Raw genomic sequence first — 19,216 nt, forward strand, 5'->3', positions numbered from 1 at the left:
GGAATCCCCACCTAGTTGGCCGCTTTAACGGTAGAAGCCTTCAATGGCAATGTCCATGCTTGAACGTGTTATATGATGAGTCCTCTATCTACCTCTATGACAACAGGCACAACTCCGATAAAGTCGTTTTTTCAAAGTTGGCGAAATGCCACGTCTGGTACGCCATTACGAAACTTCTATTTGATCAAATAATCCTCACATAGCAAATAAAATATAAAAAATTTTGCTGACCAAATTCGACACTTAATGACCATACAAACAAATCGTATTTTCGTGGACAGATTTTGGGCTGAGTAAAACCTCTCGCTTCACCTCTTCCTCTCTGGATGTAGTGAATTTGAAGAGGAGTAAAGATGGCGGAGAACAGCGGCACAGATCCCACTGTGGATTCCAACGTTGTTGAAAATGCTGCCTCAGACGGGACCATGATCGTGGTCACGGTAAAAACTCCGAAAGATAAAGAGGAGATCGCGATATCGGAGGATTCTTCTGTCGCACAGGTATTCGCATTTGTTTACACAGTCAGTTATGCAAGTCATGCTGTGGCTAATAAGCATAAATCGAAGTTAGCTAGCCAACTATTACCGAGCAGGTTTACGATGTTAACAGGGAAGAATCATCTCATTTTCCTGACTAGTAATATTTATTTTCAACTTGTCCATTTCCTTAAGTCGGTTCCTAATAGTAGTTTTACTAATGTTTTGCACAATCGGCACTGTGTAAAGACATGTAAAGCAAGCATGAGCTAGCTAACTACGCAACTAGCTAACGTTAGCCTGTGAGTAAGCTAGCCAGCTACGTCTCTGTCAGGCTCATCTAGCTAGCTAACTTTAGCTGCGATCAGGTTAGCTGATAACCGGGTAGCCAACGGAGGCTCCGGCCATTGTGAAAGCCGATCGGGAAACGGGAGGGTATAATTTGTTTAACGTTCCAACAGGAATCTGTTCCAAAAACTTCGTAAAGTACAAGGTTGCCAACAAACAACGCATACAAAGTAGCAGGATCAATTCACCTAGCTGCCGAATAGGCATCAACTCACCACGTAGCTTACTCTTAATGTTTGTCCGTAGGCTACCAAAGTGAGGACAGACATTTTTCGGAATAAACGTGGTGAGTGAATTATTTTTATGAAATAGCCCGCTCCCTACCCGGTATCTTATTCTGCCGCTATACAACTTTGTATGCGTTGTTTGTTGGCAACCTTGTTATTTACGAAGTTTTTGGAACAGAATCCTGTTGGAACGTCTCACAAATTATACCCACACTCGGGAAACTGATCGTTAAATTCACGGCTGGCGACATGGTTAATGTTGTATTTGGTGATTCCATAAACCATTCATATTTGACCTCATTGTTCTTTATAAAACTAAAAGGACAGCTAGCAGATTCACATCGTTAGCTAACGTTAGCTAGCTAAGCCAAGATAACTTGTTATTTTGACCAACATTGAATGATTTGGGTGTGTGACTATCCTCTTTATTCCCATTTGTCTTCACCGGCCACTTCATTCTGTCTCGTGCATACAGTTTAAAGAGGAGATATCCAAAAGGTTTAATGCCAAGCAGGACCAGCTGGTGTTGATTTTTGCTGGCAAAATCTTAAAGGATGGAGACACACTGAACCAACACGGCATCAAGGACGGACTCACTGTTCATCTTGTCATCAAGACTGCTCCCAAGTAAGAAGATTTTCTTGCCCACTATTCTAGTGACACGATTTTGTGTGTGAGATAATGGGAACATTCAGGTTGATAATGACCTCACTTTTTCTCCAGGGCTACAGTTGGTGGCACATCCCAGTCCTCGGCATCCAGCTCTGGGACCCCCCAGGCCAACAGCAGCGTTAACCCCAGCCCAGCGCCCAATGACAGCACAACACCAGGCACTGGGCCTACCCCAGCCTCCACACAGCCACCCAACTTACTGAGTTAGTGACCCAGTCCCCACCAAACCATCTCACAGAAAGACGGCCATGTCGCCATACAACTACTCAACATCCACACAACTAGGCACTAACCTATATCCTTCCAGTAATCCACCGCCCCCTTGTGTCTGCATAGGTGGGTTTGGTGACCTATCTAGCCTGTCAGGCATGGGCATGGGCTCGGCCAACTTCATGGAGATGCAGCAGCAGATGCAGAGACAGCTGATGTCCAACCCGGAGATGCTGTCTCAGATCATGGACAACCCTTTGGTGCAGAACATGATGTCCAACCCAGACCTGATGAGGCAGATGATTGTGACAAACCCTCAGATGCAGCAGCTGATGGAGCGCAACCCTGAGATCTCCCACATGCTCAACAACCCTGAACTTATGAGACAGGTTAAGTCTGGAGCTCAGATGGGTCCTTTGCTCAAGGTGTCATAGAATTGGTTTTGGGGAATCATAGTGTGTCTTGGCTTTATTTGAATCTCTCTTAAGAACCTATGCTCGAAGAGCATATTACTCAAACCATTTTGCTTGTTTATGTAGTTAGCTTACAATGTAGTTGAAATGTAAAAAGGGGTCTATGTAACAGTGCAATTTACATAGGCCCAAACCCTTAAACTACACCGCACCACTCCCAGAACGATGGGAGGAATGGATGTGAGGAGGATCATGCACAGATGCATAATGTTAACTCCCTTCCTCTCTTCAGACCATGGAGTTGGCAAGGAACCCAGCCATGATGCAAGAGATGATGCGTAACCAGGACCGGGCGCTTAGCAACCTGGAGAGCATCCCTGGGGGCTACAACGCCCTCCGGAGGATGTACACAGACATCCAGGAGCCTATGTTCAGTGCCGCTAGAGAGCAGGTAGCTATTATTCCTGCAAATACCATATGTAGACATCTAATTGTCTTGAATCCAAGTCTGGTTGTGTGGCTTAGTCCACTTTTTTCCCATCCATAGTTTGGAAACAATCCCTTCTCTGCTTTGGGGGGCAACTTGGACTCTGGCGTGCAGCCCTCCAGAACAGAGAACAGGGAGCCCTTACCAAACCCCTGGGGACCCCCTGGAACGACCCCCTCAGAGATCAGGGGGACTGGTGCCTCCACGACAACAACCTCCTCCGCTGGCGGGACTGCACCCAGTGCCTCGAACCCCCTGGGCATCAACGCCTCTGGGCTGGGCAACGGTAACACCACCACATCAGATGAAGCACTTTCACCTTTTAGTCAATCTGCAAAAACTATATTTCCCCTTACACCTGTATTAACATACCACATTTGAGTATAACCCTTGTTTTGCTGCTTAGCTAATCCGTCTGTATCTCTCACTCCACACCCTATAATCTGTCCAGGTGTGTTCGGTAGCCCTGGCATGCAGAGTCTGATGCAGCAGATCTCTGAGAACCCCCAGCTGATGCAGAACATGCTTTCTGCGCCCTACATGCGCAGTATGATGCAGTCGCTGGCGCAGAACCCTGACCTCGCCTCGCAGGTCTGCACAACTTCAGCCCTCTCTGCAGTAGGATTCAGAAGTCCTGATGAATATTCTAGGCTATTTTGTGTGAAGAGTAGAATCATTGCTTAATTCTTTACTAATTCCCTCAGGCAATGCTGAACAACCCCCTCTTTGCCGGAAACCCCCAGTTACAGGAACAGTTGAGACATCAGATGCCGGTCTTTCTCCAACAGGTCAGATTTCTGTCTCCAGTTATACACTTTAGTTCCATATACTGACAACAACAACAAAAAAGACGACAGACTGTTATGGAAGGTGCTGAGTTTCTGACTGTGACTAAATGGAACATCATTTGGGTTGACCAACTAAATGGTTATTTTACAGATGCAGAATCCTGAGTCACTGTCTGTGATGACTAACCCCCGGGCCATGCAGGCTCTCATGCAGATCCAGCAGGGCCTGCAGACCCTACAGACGGAAGCCCCCGGACTCATGCCCAGGTACTGTACCATCTATTATCCAGTAGATGCTTACTGGACAGACTCGTGCTTTATACATTTGATTTTATTGATGATGCCACTTAAACTATGATTCTTCTCCTAGTTTGGCTCCTGGTGGGATCCCAGTGATCCCTCCAACCACAGGAGGCAGTGTGGCCCCAGAAAATCTTCCTCCCCCAACACAGGGCTCAAATCCCACTGCTGCCACTAACCCATCCCAACAGCAGCAGCAGCTCATGCAGCAGATGTTACAGATGTTTGCTGGAGGAGGAGGCGGCTCATCGGTATGTCATTGAGCTGCAAACATAATTTCTGACTTCCTACTTGGTAACTATACTTTGCTATTATCCAGTGGGTTAGCATTAGCTTTGTGTTTCTACTGGCCTCATTGACCTAAAACCAATTAATACTGGTACTGAGACTTGTCTCCTAACAGTCACTCAAATAGGACCCCAGCAACATTTTCCATGTAGACTCATATAAAAATTCACTTTGGTTATGCTCCCCTTCGCAGACCCAGACCGTAACCCCAGAGGTGCGGTTTCAGCAGCAGCTGGACCAGCTCAGCGCCATGGGCTTCATCAACCGCGAGGCCAACCTGCAGGCCCTCATCGCCACGGGGGGAGACATCAACGCTGCCATTGAGAGACTGCTGGGCTCCCAGCCCTCCTAACTCCCTTAGCCCCCTGAAATTACTGGGAGAGAGGGGTTAGGTAGGGGGTTGAGGGCTGGTGTGGGAGTTTACAAATGAACACAGTCCTTCATCACAGTCTGACAAGCCCCTCAGATAGACTCAACTGAATTCCAATTACTATTCATCTCTTTGGCTGATCTGTGAAAAGTAGGAAAGATATGGGGGCAGGAAGTGGGTGTTCAGATTCAAGTTTCTATTGGAGAAATCTCATATCAACCCTGTGGAATGATGACATCGCTGCAAAATGACACCACCACTAACATGACTACTTCCTCTGTTGACTATGGGAGATTATTTCTGAAATGACTGCCCATTTGCTGGACATGCATGAGGTTGCCGACTTAACCCATCTTAATGGATTGTGTTTAGCCGGTAACGTGTTGAAATTTGGAGGAATATGAGAGTTGAAATCATAGGTCAGAGGAATCACTCATTCTTTCATTGTCATGAGAACCTGCTTGTTTATACTTAATTTCACTCTATCATGCCTGATTGACTAGTATTTATTACAGGAGCTGTAGAAGTTACCTTCTCTTTTCTTTACCACTCACCTTCAGTTTACCTTCTGCTTTAATCATTTCTCGACATCCTTCAAAACTGATCCTGGCTGTTGAATTCTCTGTTTGAGCACTATAGTGCCCCTGGTTCAGCTGTACACTTTCAGCTTTTTTGGAAGGGATGATTTTCAGATTGGAAGGTCAGGCAAGGTAGCTTGGTGAGCTCTGTAGTTAATGCTACATTGAGTCAATGAATGCTATTGAGTGTAAATTATTCAACCGTTTAGGCTCTGATTATGGGTTGTGATAAGACCTCAATGTTTTAATCTGAGCAATGATAAAAATGCAGACACCTTTTACGTTAACCATTTTGTCTAGTTTCATACAAGCAGCGGTTTAGTGCCTGATAAAAATGTATGTATTGGGTTCAGCAATATATTCAAAAAATAATTTGTGAAATCTATAATGACAAAGTGTACTAATAGCATAGAGAATAGTTTTTCTTAAACCCATACATATTAGTTGCAGTACCTACAGTTAAAGAACATCTGTTCAGCGCTGCCTTTTTCTTGGAGTCACTCTGTTATCTATTCTAATAATACCTTTCAAGAAACATGATCAAGTGTGTGGTGGTGATTCATTTAGTTCAGAAGCATGGTCTACACCAGTAGTCTTCACTCCTGATCCTGGAGGGATGCACCCTATGCTGAATTCAGATTCTTAATCCTCAAAATGCACACTTGTTCACCCCACCTCAGATTTAAAAGCACTGGACTGGACTGCAGTGAGAAATGTGGTGGAAACTTCATTTAGCCCAAGCTTATGCCAATCTGCACCCTTTTGGCAAAGTGAAATTGGAATTGAGTGCGCAATCACATGTGATTCAGCTATTCATGATCTTGATGAGTAGTTAATGTTGTAGACTTAGCCTGTTCACACTGACTGCAACCCCCTCGGACCAGGTGTGATTAACACTTGTCTACATTGTGTATGTTATGAAATTATATGAACTTGATATGGATGATTTGTTCAACTTGAATGGGAATTGTGTGTAGTTTGAGAGGTGGGAAAGTTATAGTGGTGACCATGCATATTTGGTAGATCATAAAAGGACCAAGCTTGAAAATATAAATTGTGAACTGAAATAAACATTGAAATATCTTAATGGCAATTAAGCATTAAGCTGTTTTAACATTCACCAGAGAGGAGCTTGGATTTGTTTATTTTCCTCCATGATGACAAAATGTATAAAAGCATGGATTTCTTAGATCTTCAGTTTATGATAATTTCATATCACTTTGAAGATCCTGGTCTAAAATGGTGGCTAAAGGAAAGCTGTGTAAATTATAAACAAATGACTGGGGCTAGTTCAATCTCATCAATTATGCTTGGGCTGTGAAGTTGGGAGCAATGCAATTGTTAGATTCATCCGGCCTCACCGCAGAGGTTACTCGGGGTAGCTATTATAATTTTTTAACTGATCGGAATCTCATGTCTGAAAATATGATGGGGATATATGACATTTTGTGCCCTTGATATACCATATTGTGACTTTATTCAATAACTGCAATTAGCTCCAGTCAGGATACTGTAGCTAACTCTGTTCTTCTAATACAGATTTTCCCCCAGTCCCCTTACTTGGACAAGTGTTTAACATCTCAGGGGCAACATGAAAAGGATATCAGTTCTATAATTGGGGCAGATCTGAGCTGAATTGGTGCATTTTAATATATTATTCCAGTGACCGGTTTCAATCGTCTGGAACGCGCCCACTGCCAGTGCCATTCCCATAATGCATTACGATTTGTATCAGGAAGTTGAAGAGGTCAGCTGACTGGATTGTGTTGTTATTGAAGAAGTCACTGAACTGGGTGATAATATACATTTCATCATAATTTCTCCTAAATTAATCGAGTTGCTGCAAAGTATTGCTCATTCCAACCATGTTGCGGCCAAAAGCATTGACGCAAGTTCTCAGCCAGGCAAATACAAGCGGAGTACAAAGCACACTGTAAGTATTGAGTGGCAGAGGCACGTGAATATAGCGTTCTTTTTTTGCTATCTAGCTAAGTTGGCTAATAATTTGTTCTTAAGATGACTTTTAACGACAGCTACCTACATGTAGGTAACTCTTAGCTAACACTCTCCTTGGCTAACGTATTTGCATGTTCTCCCCGCAGATTGTTAAACAATGAAGGGTCTCTTTTAGCTTACTCTGGCTATGGGGACACTGACGCTCGTGTGACCGCTGCCATCGCAAGCAACATCTGGTCGGCCTATGACAAGAATGGGCATCAAGCTTTTAACGAAGATAAACTCAAATTCATTCTGATGGATTGCATGGTTAGAGTTTGAACTATATGGTCTAGTTACTATGCATGAACCAAATGTTATTTTTTTCATAATTCTGCCTTGCTTTGATTATCCATTGAGTATCACAGTCAGAGGCTCCAGAGAAAATCTGTTGTATGCCATATAACGTTATCTAAATAGTGGTAGAAAATTATGACCTCGGCTAGTTGGCAGCTTGGGAGGTAGTATCACCATTAGAGGTCTACCGATTATGATTTTTTAACGGCAATACTGATACCGATTATTGGAGGACCAAAAAAAAGGATACCGATTTTAATCGACCGATTTAAAATTTAAACAATTTTAAAATATTATTCGTAATCATGAGAATTACAACAATACTGAATGAACATGTATTTTAACTTAATATAATACATCAATAAAATCAATTTATCCTCAAATAAATAATGAAACATGTTCAATTTTTTTTTAAATAATGCAAAAACAAAGTGTTGGAGAAGAAAGTAAAAGTGCAATATGCGCTAACGTTTCAGTTCCTTGCTCAGAACATGAGACCATATGAAAACTGGTGGTTCCTTTTAACATGAGTCTTCAATAGTCCCAGGTAAGAGATTTTAGGTTGTAGTTATTATAGGAATTATAGGACGATTCATCTCTCTACCATTTGTATTTCATTAACCTTTGACTATTGGATGTTCGTATAGGCACTTTAGTATTGCCAGTGTAACAGTATAACTTCCGTCCCTCTCCTCGCTCCTACCTGGGCTCGAACCAGGAACACATCGACAACAGCCACCCTCGAAGCAGCGTTAACCATGCAGAGCAAGGGGAACAACCACTCCAAGTCTCAGAGCGAGTGACGTTTGAAACGCTATTAGCGCGCACCCCGCTAACGAGTTAGCCATTTCACATTGGTTACACCAGCCTAATCTCGGGAGTTGATAGGCTTGAAGTCATAAACAGCGCAATGCTTGATGCACAACGAAGAGCTGCTGGCAAAACACACTAAAGTGCTGTTTGAATGAATGCTTACGAGCCTGCTGGTGCCTACCACCGCTCAGTCAGACTGCTCTATCATATCATAGACTTAATTATAACATAATAACACACAGAAATGAGCCTTAGGTCATTAATATGGTCATCTCGAAAACAAGACGTTTATTCTTTCAGTGAAATACGGAACCGTTCCGTATTTTATCTAACAGGTGGCATCCATAAGTCTAAATATTGCTGTTACATTGCACAACCTTCAATGTTATGTCATAATTATGTAAAATTCTAGCAAATTAGGCATCCCAAACTGTTGCATATACACTGACTCTGCATGCAATGAACTCAAGAGAAGTGACACAATTTCACCTGGTTAATATTGCCTGCTAACCTGGATTTCTTTTAGCTAAATATGCAGGTTTAAAAATATTTACTTCTGTGTATTGATTTTAAGAAAGGCATTGATGTTTATGATTAGGTACACATTGGAGCAACGAGAGTCCTTTTTCGCGAATACGCACCGCATCGATTATATGCAACGCTAGATAAACTAGTAATATCATCAACCATGTGTAATTAACTATTGATTAGGATTGATTGATTGTTTTTTATAAAATAAGTTTAATGCTAGCTAGCAACTTACCTTGGCTTACTGCATTCGCGTAACAGGCAGGCTCCTCGTGGAGTGCAATGTAATCAGGTGGTTAGAGCGTTGAACTAGTTTAACTGTAAGGTTGCAAGATTGAATCCCCGAGCTGACAAGGTAAAAATCTGTCATTCTGACCCTGAACGAGGCAGTTAACACACGATTGTTATGAAAAACTTGAAATAGCGCCCTAATTAATCGGCCATTCCGATTAATCGGTTTACCTCTAATCACCATCAAAGGTCAATTGAAATTCAATGTGCATGCATTTTTATCTATTCCTTTCTTGTCTTGTCTTTGCAGGAAGGCAGGGTGGCTATTACACGGGTAGCTAACCTACTGTTGTGCATGTATGCCAAAGAGACTGTGGGCTTTGGAATGCTTAAAGCCAAGGTGAGGAAGAACACTTTGAGTGTGGGTGACATTGGTAACATAGGTATTTGATTTGTGTTGTATTACAAAACACTAATGACTTATTCCTGAAGAGAACAAGTATGTACTGTTGAAGTCGGAAGTTTACATACACTGAGGTTGGAGTCATAACTTGTTTTTTAACCACTCCACAAATGTCTTGTTAACAAACTATAGTTTTTGTCAAGTCGGTTAGGACATCTGCTTTGTGCATGACACAAGTCATTTTTCCAACAATTGTTTACAGACAGATTATTTCACTTATAATTCACTGTATCACAATTCCAGTGGGTCAGAAGTTTACATACACTCAGTTGACTGTGCCTTTAAACAGCTTGGGAAATTCCAGAAAATTACGTCATGGCTACTTGACATCATTTGAGTCAATTGGAGGTGTACCTGTGGATGTATTTCAAGGCCTACCTTCAAACTTGGTGCTTCTTTGCTTGCCATCGTGGGAAAATCAAAAGAAATCAGCCAAGACCTCAGAAAAAAAATTGTAGACCTCCACAAGTCTGGTTCATCCTTGGGAGCAATTTCCAAAGCTCTGAAGGTACCATGTTCATCTGTACAAACAATAGTACACAAGTATAAACAATATGGGAACACGTAGCCGTCATACCGCTGAGAAAGGAGACGCGTTCTGTGTCCTAGAGATAAATGTACTTTGGTGCGAAAAGTGCAAATCAATCCCAGTACAACAGCAAAGGACCGTGTGAAGATGCTGGAGGAAACAGGTACAAATGTATCCATATCCACAGTAAAATGAGTCCTATATCGACATAACCTGAAAGGCCGCTCAGCAAGGAAGAAGCCACTGCTCCAAAACCGCCATAAAAAAGCCAGACTACGGTTTGCAACTGGACATGGGGACAAAGATCGTACTTTTTGGAGAAATGTCCGCAAAAATAAACACAAAAATAGAGCTGTTTGGCCATTATGTTTGAGGAAAAAGGGGGAGGCTTGCAAGCCAAAGAACACAATCCCAACCGTGAAGCACGAGAGTGGCAGCATCATGTTGTGGGGGTGCTTTGCTGCAGGAGGGACTAGTGCACTTCACAAAATAGATGGCATCATGAAGGTGGAAAATTCTGTGGATATATTGAAGCGACAACTTCCTGACTAATGTCTTGAGGTTAATCTTGGTCGCAAATGGGTCTTCCAAACGGACAATGACCCCAAGCATACTTCCAAAGTTGTGGCAAAATGGCTTAAGGACAACAAAGTCAAGGTATTGGAGTGGCCATCACAAAGCCCTGAACTCAATCCTATATAAAAATGTGTGGGCAGAACTGAGATGGCGTGTGTGTGAGCAAGGAAGCCTACAAACCTGACTCAGTTACACCAGCTCTGTCAGGAGGAATGGGCCAAAATTCACCCAACTTATTGTGGGAAGCTTGTGGAAGGCTATCCAAAACGTTTGACCCAAGTTAAACAATTTTAAAGGCAATGCTACCAAATACTAATTGAGTGTATGTAAAGTTCTGACCCACTGGGAATGTGATGAAATAAATAATTATCTCTCCTATTATTCTGACATTTCACTTCCTTAAAATAAAGTGGTGATCCTAACTGACCTAAGACAGGGAATTTTTACTAGGATTAAATGTCAGGAATTGTGGAAAAACTGAGTTTAAAAGTATTTGGCTAAGGTGTATGTAAACTTTGGACTTCAACTGTATGTAATTTAAAGAGCCATGAGCACAGATCATGTCTGAATACCATACTAAGCATATTTCTCCTGTCTGTGTGGTATTTTTAGGCTGAAGCACTGGTGCTTTATCTGGAGGAACCTTTAACCCAAGTTGCTGCATCATAGGGGAAGTCTGGCTGGAGCGTTGTCTTCCATTTTGTCTTTCCTGAACATACATGAACTCTTATTGCTGATGTGAATGCTTTACCTGGTCTTCATGAACCACTGCAGTCTGTGTATGAATGAACTGAGTATTTATCTTCTGATTACTATATTTATACTCAATATGCTCTAACTTAATGCTTGAGTTTTTAGTAATTTGGCCTTTTGTGGCATGCAGTTCAAAAGTCAAGCTCATACTTTGTGTAAGGCTGGCTAGGTAAATCTTTGAGATTCAAGAGGACTGCTGAAAATGCTGACACTTTAACGTTAAGGCATTCACTGTTTACCCTAGTCAGAATCTTACAGTTGTCTGTTGCTGCCACGCAATAAAATGTATGATAACCCTTTAACAGGCTATCCATAAGTTGTTTTTTTCAATTGAAAAATCAATTGAAAAATGTATCTTCAGGGATATGAAATAAATGGTTTTATGTATTTGATTTATACGTTAGATTTTTTGTTCCGGGGGTACCAAGTTGTTTTTTTGCATTACAGGTTTGCTGAACAGACGTAAGATTGCATTACCTTGCCAATTGTTTGAGAGTATTGTTATTACTTATATATCTGTTTCTGTTTGACAATTCAGACCTTTATCAACACTGTTTCTAGGTCCTTTTTACTGTTGCTTTGTGTTCCTGGTTTGAGATTAACAGAACCAGGGGTTGGTTAATTCATTAGTTGCATACTGTAGCAAAACATTTAGCAAGGGAAACAGTTTTGCAACAATTAGGTTCTATTTGGCAGGTAGGTCACTCCCTGTTTAGTTTGCTTCCGTTTGGTTCATAGTGAATGCACCTCAGAGGAAGCAATGAACTGTCTCTCACCATGAAAAAGGGATAGGGAAACAGTAATTTCCTGAAGACACTAATTTGGTTTGTCCACCAGGTGGCATGTAGCAATTGTTTTCATACAGTTGCTCATGCTGTTGTCCTACCTGTTCAACCTGCCAAAGACTTACTCCAAGCCACTCCCCCAACCCCCAACATTCCTCAGCAGAACTACCTGATTGCAGAGCGGAGCAAGTTCCTTGTAAACAATCTAAGTTTATATTAAACATAGAGGGGGGCAGGTGACTTGCAAAGTATTTGTTCAGATCTTTTAAATCTGAAGATTAGGGTGAGTGGCTTCTGGGCCAGTGTCATCTTTCCTTTCTCCCCTCACACTTTGAGAGCTCGACTTGAAGACAAGGCTTCACATTGTGGCACCACTGAAGGGGTACATCATGGGATCAGATGAGGCCTACAACTTTGTCTTTAAGGGTGAGTCTTGTTCTTTCACATTTAACAGATTGATGTCTTACATTTACATAATGTAGCAGACACTCTTATTCAATAGTGAATGCATGCATTGTCAGACTTTTTTTTTGCTTACTGGTCCTCTATGGGAATCAAACTCCTAACACTGGCATTGCAAGATCCATGCTATTCTAACTGAGCCACAATAATGATATAGTGTGTATGTCAACAGAGTGACTCTGAAACCTACTGTTTCTGTAGTAGAGCTAGTGCAGTGTTGTTCAGTACAGACAACCATTGGGTTCTGTCACTTAGTGTGTGTATGCTAAGGCTAGAAGTTAAGTGCCAGCACAGTATCAAAAGCACACAGTAGATTGTTAGTAACACATCTACCACACAAATAGGATGCAGGTCACTCTCACCTGTGTTGAAATTACAGAAAAAGTCTAGGACACACCCTGTTTCAGAAGCAAGTTGTCTTGCCTAGTGCATGCACTCAATAAATATTGGCAATTATGTTTACGCCAGTCCTGTAGTGCAGGGCGTCTCAGAGTAGGAGTGCTCTTCTAGGATTGGTTTAGCATTTTAGGTCATGATGAATAACCCTGTATGGACAGATCCTAGATCAGCACTCCCTCTGGGACAGTTTATGGATAAAGGCCCAGGTCTAGGAGTTTTATCCAGTGCTTTTAAGAATGCCTCTTAAGGTTCATTAATATGCTACTGTTGGTATTTTACAAGTCAGTACAGTGCTACTTCAACAATGTTGCTATTTCTATGAACTTGAATGCTATTTCTCTGTAACTGAATACATTCTCGACCTCCAACTGTTATTGTGGTGCGTTTCACAAGCTTGTCAATGTCATTCCAGGAAAACACACGTTCCTGAATGTTTGAGCCTATCACTCTTTCCATTATGTCTATAGTCACACTAGAGAAACATGTGTACTGTTACACTAAATGACCTAAGGCCTATACGCTGCAGGCATGGTAGAGGAGATGATGTTGTGCATGATGAGGTGAAGTGATTTGTCGGTAGGGAAACAAGAAAACCCAGTTGGTTGGGCCAGGGGGAAGGTGACAAAGTCAAATTTAGTTTGTTTTCACTGATCCACATGTAAGTTTCTGCCATTCATTCTGGAACGAAGGACTAGGCCTAATTCTACTATAACTTTTTATTTTTGAAACCATCCAGACATCATGAAGTAAAATCTAACTGATTCCCTGCTTTGATTGTCTAAAAGTAAATGCATCTTGTGTGTAAATATGCTGAGGGAACTGCTCAGTCGTAAAACTGAATTATTATTACATAAGGGGGAGTTTTCTGCAATTTACTTAATCCCCTTTTTCCTCAGAATAAAGTCAAACCAGGCCAGTAGAGTGCTTCAAGGCCTCTTGTCCTATTTGCCATGGAAACCAGGGGTATTGTTTGCATAAGAGGTTACTGAGTATGGGAGGGGAAATGGCCACATTTTCATCTCACCTACTAAAAGCAGAACAATGATCTGCCAATGGAGTGAACAATTACCCAAAACAAACCAAAGTAGAACATCATAACCATTCTTTCCTGCTGCTTTACACCTCAGGTTAAATCTTACCTGGGTTCGGAGACCAGAAACTGGATAGTTGCTTTATAATGTAAATCTGGGAACATGAACAGGCATGACTCCAACATTTTTGCTTTTGACAAATAAGGTATTGCCTGTTTAAAGCTCTGCAGCATAAATCAGCATGCTGGGAAGATAATCAATACTCGCATATACTTGCATATTTGGGGCAGCAGGTAGCCTAGTGGTTAGAGTTGGGCCAGTAACCAAAAGGTTGCTAGATCGAATCCCTGAGCTGACAAGGTAAGAATCTGTCGTTCTGCCCCTGAACAAGGCAGTTAACCCACTGTTCCTAGGCCGTCATTGTAAATATGAATTTGTTCTTAACTGACTTTTTTTAACCTTCTGCACACTGCTCTTTTTCACATTCTTGGTTTCCAGGGTACTTATTTCTTAGATCTTCCTTGCTGGTGCGTCATGGAACTTGGATGTCTATCTTGGTTCAGCTCACATTCTCATGGTTGAGAGTAAAGCAGGAATTGGTGTTTGGCTCAGCTCAGTCGGCTGTGTTGAAATCATGGTGTCATTATTGTGACGTGGTCATATTTTCCTATATGTTTGTCAGAAAGCCAGCCTTGGCTTACTTGAGTCAGCTGCTCACACTCTAAGCAAAGACATGAGTCACTGAAACATACAAGGGTGCTTTATTTCTCCTTGTACCTCTTCTGTTTGGACTCAGTAGACTGATTGCTCACAGCAAGATAGATATAGGGAAGTATCAGCGTAAACTGTACCACCAGATTTTGAGTTGTTTCCTCTTTTGAAGGCCTGTTACAGGAAATTCCCCAAGAGCAATGCAATAAATCCCTTCCTCTCTGGTTCTCCTTTGGTTCTCTTCAACAACTGACCCCTCATCACTGTATATACTACATACCTCTTATCTCTTAACCTACACAGCGTAATAATATCATATTAGCTCCCATTTGCTGGATTATAATTAACATGAACAAGCATGATAATTCATTTTAAAGACACCTGAGCCATGATTTTGATGCTACTTCTCAGATGGTTTGTTCTACATTCCTCACTTAACATAATTAGCCAATTAACCATTTGCACGGGTGTTGTGCTGTTTCTGTCATAGAACACCATTGTGAAGAGAGTCCTAATGATATAATGGGAACAATGAGCAGCAGACTAAGACTGAGGATTTAGGGTAGGGTTAGTGAAATTGAGTGGGCTGTTTGAGGACACACCTAGGCCTCACCTAAGAGTTACACTATGTGCATGAAGTGCAGGGAGCAGCCTTATTGTAGTTATGAGTTGGTATTAATCAATGGGATGACATGAGTGAGATTATAACAGTAAAAAAAGAGATACATTGAAGAATCGTTGTTTTGTGTGTAAAAACCATTACTTACTCTCATCATTGTAATTCCATACGTGTTGTGCCCTGAAATGGCACCTTGAGGTTCTATGCCTGATACTGTTGTGCATCTGCACTATGGCAAAATAAAGTACTCTATGTGTAGGATGAAACACGCCTAGTCCCCTTTCTAGATGATAGACATACCATTCATTCACATAATGGGGACTTACTGGGGATGTAAAGCACATATTACAACATCTTTCTGGTGCACTAGAACTCATGCCCTCCTCTCCCCCTTCTTTCTTCTCCAGTGGTTCTGATAGGTGAGTCCGGCGTTGGCAAGAGTAACCTGCTCTCCCGCTTCACCAAGAACGAGTTCAACCACGACAGCCGCACCACCATCGGGGTGGAGTTCAGCACACGCACAATTCAACTGAAAAGTCTCACCATCAAGGCTCAAATCTGGGACACGGCTGGGCTGGAGCGGTACAGGGCCATCACCTCCGCGTGAGTAATCTGGGTGAAACTGTGGACCCACATACACACACACACACACAAAGGGACAATTCCTCACTATTGTGTGGGCATCTTGGGTGGTATCATAGCCCCAAACACTCCAAGTGGACAGGCACTGGTTTCACATTTTTCCCAGATAGCCTGGAGGAACAAACAGCAGGTTCACTGTTCCAGTCATTTACTACTTGTGCATTTTGGTCTAAATATCCATTTGGCTGGACATACTCAATAAACATTCAGACTCAAACATGTTTCTTCTCTGACTTAAGAAATTCCTGACTTGTTATTTTATAAAGACTCTGGAAGGGTTAATGGCATGGAAACACGTTTCAAAACAATAAAACTGTGTCCATTCAATTTAATGACAAGACAAATCTGAGGATATGCTATACCACTGCAGGATTAGTTCTTCTCTGTCCAGAGTTTAGTAATTACTTTACTGAATAATTCCCTCATGTACATTTGCTTCCCTAGAAATGTCTTTCTATAATTAAAAACAAGTCGATTAGAATATTATAAATCTTTTGTCGATTCAATCATGTATCATACTATGGAGGCCTCCATGGCATTTCAAGAGAAAAATGGGATATGGATACTCGGAGGCATAACCCATCACATACTGTATCAATATGAATAAAAACATCAGGTTATTGGTAAGGTGTTGACTTTTCTCATCACCTCTTTTGCTTTCATATTTTCTACCTAGTTATTATAGAGGAGCTGTTGGAGCGCTACTGGTCTATGACATCACCAAGCATCTGACCTATGAGAGTGTGGAGCGCTGGCTTAAGGAGCTCTATGATCATGCAGACCCTCACATCGTAGTCATGCTGGTGGGCAACAAAACTGATCTGGGGTCAGAGCGATCAGTGCCCACTGAGGAGGCGAAGGACTTTGCAGGTACAGCTGCCAGGCACAATGAATATATCCTAGGATAAACACAAAGCATATAACTTCAAAATGTTGTTCCCTTCTATAGTGAATTGTGTTTTTGCATTGCTAATATACTAATATTCACAACAGCCAATCGACCAATAGACTTTATTGGTCAAAACTTATTGGTCCAAGGCTTGAGTAGTGCTTGACTTGGGAGCTGAGTACCGGCACCTCAAATGTTCTACTGCTTGAGCTCCTGTTCCTCAAATAGAATATTAGCTCCAAGGTATTGTTGAGCTCCTGCACCTACTGTAAATATAAACAGTACCGGCACCCAAAATGAGTACCAGAGTCTATTTTAGTCCATGTCAAGCACTGGGCTTGAGTCACTAGTTCACCCCAAATTTGGCAAACCTAAATTATGACAAAATACTCTGTAACACTACCTCTCTTGCTCTTTGCAGAAAAGAATGGCCTATTGTTCTTAGAGACATCAGCCTCGGAGTCCACAAATGTTGAGACAGCATTCCAAAATGTCCTTGGAGGTAATTTACTTTATATATTTACAGTACCAACCCTATTATCGATTTGTTTGTTTTTAGCTCTCTAGCTAACCTTGTTTTTTTGGTGTAATAGTAGCGCAATCAATGCTCAGTAATTCATCCGGAAAGTTGGCATTGCAGAACAAATTGTTTGTGCCACATTTATTGTTTTGTGTAAGCAGTTGTGTCACTGGCAGTTTGTGGTCAATGTTTTTTGTCACTGTTTGTTGCACCACATTTCATACTGTATCCCTGTGCCTATTCCATCAGAGATCCACAGGAAGGTGAGCAGTAAAGAGGTGACCCGGGGGTCCATTAGTGCCGTGTCTCTGGCCAGCCCTGTCCCCAGAGCTGCAGGCGACCCCGAAGAGAAGAAGCCCTGCTGTAGGAACCTCTGATGGGACAAACCACCCAGTGACTGTGTGTGGGGGGGCGCGCGCGCATCATTCTTCAAAAGAATGGTGCGGAGCAAGACCTCTGATGTGACACATTTACATGGTGGCAGACAGAATGAGTTTTCCATTCCTAAAGATGATGTAAGTACATGGCTAGATGTCCATGGTACATTTCCCCAAAGAATCTAGAAATCATTTGAATATAAAAAATGTCTCAAACAAAGATTGTTAACTTTTAAGATTCAACTTTGTTTGGAAGGATACATTTTTTTAAGGTGGTCAACTGATGTACAGAATATTTGTATTTTTAGTGACTGAGGTTGGACAACAGGTGCCAAAACCATGTTAATAATTTTACACACAACTTGATTAATTAAATATGCTGTCACTGTTGTTTGTGCTCTGTTTACTTAATGTACAGTAACATGTAATTGTTTTATTTTATGCTTAAATTGTTCCAAAACGGCTTATTCTTATTGTGAGGTGATTTTACAACAATACAGGAATATTTTTTGCACTCAAGTGCCAGGTGCATTATTGCTTGCCTTTTTACTTAACTTTTTACATTTGATTTCCCTCACAATAATAGCCAATCCATTATACACACATTCCATTATAATACATCTAAAAATGCATATGCCAATAAGTATAATACACAAACAGCAACTGATTGATGAGAATATGATGGAATAGCCTACATTTTCAATCTGTGAGGATCACTTTTGAATCTAATGAAGTTATCCCATTAATGATCAGACATTGACCATATTGATCTCATAAGTAGCCCTTGGCTAAACCTATAATAATAATAATACATTTAATTTATAGAGCTTTTTTTCAGACCCAAGGTGCAAAAAAATACAACAAATAGGCTGATAGGCCTACATCCAGATTGACAAAGAAGTATATATTGTATATATTTAGTTGCATAAGCGTAGCCTAGTTCACCTGCTGCAGTGCTGTGACGTCATTATGATACCGTGCCAATGATCAATTAAACCTGAGGCTCATGGTGCTTTCAAGACAACTGGGAACCCGGAAGAAAAAAAACGTGTTCAAATCCTGACGTCAGTGATCTTCAGGTCGAAAGTCGGAGCTGTAAAAAGAGGCCCGAGTTCCCGACCTGGAATTCCGAGTTGGATGACCGTTCAAAAATATTTTTCCCAGTCGGAACTCGTTTTTTCCGAGTTTTGTATTTGTATTTAGTATGGATCCACGTTAGCTGCTGCTGGGGTCCAGCAAATTTAAGATAGTTATACATTTTAAAAACATTACAATACATTCATAACATATTAAGTGTGTTCCGTCAGGCCTCTACTACCACACATATATATATATAACACAAAATTCATGTGTACATTTGTATGTTATCGTGTGTTTGTATGCATGTGTCTATGTATGTGTTGCTTCACATGCTGTTCCATAAGATGTATTTTTAGTTG

At 41.4% G+C, this 19,216-nt stretch overlaps 3 protein-coding genes across 3 annotated transcripts; all 3 read left to right on the forward strand.

Annotated features, from left to right (window-relative positions):
• Positions 1 to 149: 149 nt before the first annotated feature.
• Positions 150 to 6,282, forward strand: LOC135520234 (ubiquilin-4-like). The gene is made up of 11 exons (XM_064945634.1): positions 150 to 500; positions 1,527 to 1,678; positions 1,775 to 1,926; positions 2,060 to 2,322; positions 2,639 to 2,797; positions 2,894 to 3,119; positions 3,285 to 3,424; positions 3,538 to 3,621; positions 3,773 to 3,888; positions 3,992 to 4,172; positions 4,403 to 6,282. The coding sequence occupies exons 1-11, from the start codon at positions 354 to 356 to the stop codon at positions 4,559 to 4,561; spliced, it is 1,779 nt and encodes a 592-aa protein (XP_064801706.1). The 5' UTR covers positions 150 to 353; the 3' UTR covers positions 4,562 to 6,282.
• Positions 6,283 to 6,895: 613 nt separating this feature from the next.
• On the forward strand, positions 6,896 to 11,734 carry LOC135520237 (ragulator complex protein LAMTOR2). The gene is made up of 4 exons (XM_064945636.1): positions 6,896 to 7,090; positions 7,260 to 7,422; positions 9,332 to 9,421; positions 11,202 to 11,734. Exons 1-4 carry the CDS (start codon positions 7,023 to 7,025, stop codon positions 11,256 to 11,258), a joined length of 378 nt encoding a protein of 125 aa, XP_064801708.1. The 5' UTR covers positions 6,896 to 7,022; the 3' UTR covers positions 11,259 to 11,734.
• Positions 11,735 to 12,154: 420 nt separating this feature from the next.
• LOC135520236 (ras-related protein Rab-25-like) lies at positions 12,155 to 18,240 on the forward strand. The gene is made up of 5 exons (XM_064945635.1): positions 12,155 to 12,553; positions 15,757 to 15,952; positions 16,668 to 16,861; positions 17,302 to 17,382; positions 17,650 to 18,240. The coding sequence occupies exons 1-5, from the start codon at positions 12,517 to 12,519 to the stop codon at positions 17,775 to 17,777; spliced, it is 636 nt and encodes a 211-aa protein (XP_064801707.1). The 5' UTR covers positions 12,155 to 12,516; the 3' UTR covers positions 17,778 to 18,240.
• The last annotated feature ends 976 nt before the right edge of the window (positions 18,241 to 19,216 follow it).

Source organism: Oncorhynchus masou, chromosome 29 (genome assembly GCF_036934945.1).
Source record: "Oncorhynchus masou masou isolate Uvic2021 chromosome 29, UVic_Omas_1.1, whole genome shotgun sequence".
NCBI lineage: Eukaryota > Metazoa > Chordata > Actinopteri > Salmoniformes > Salmonidae > Oncorhynchus > Oncorhynchus masou.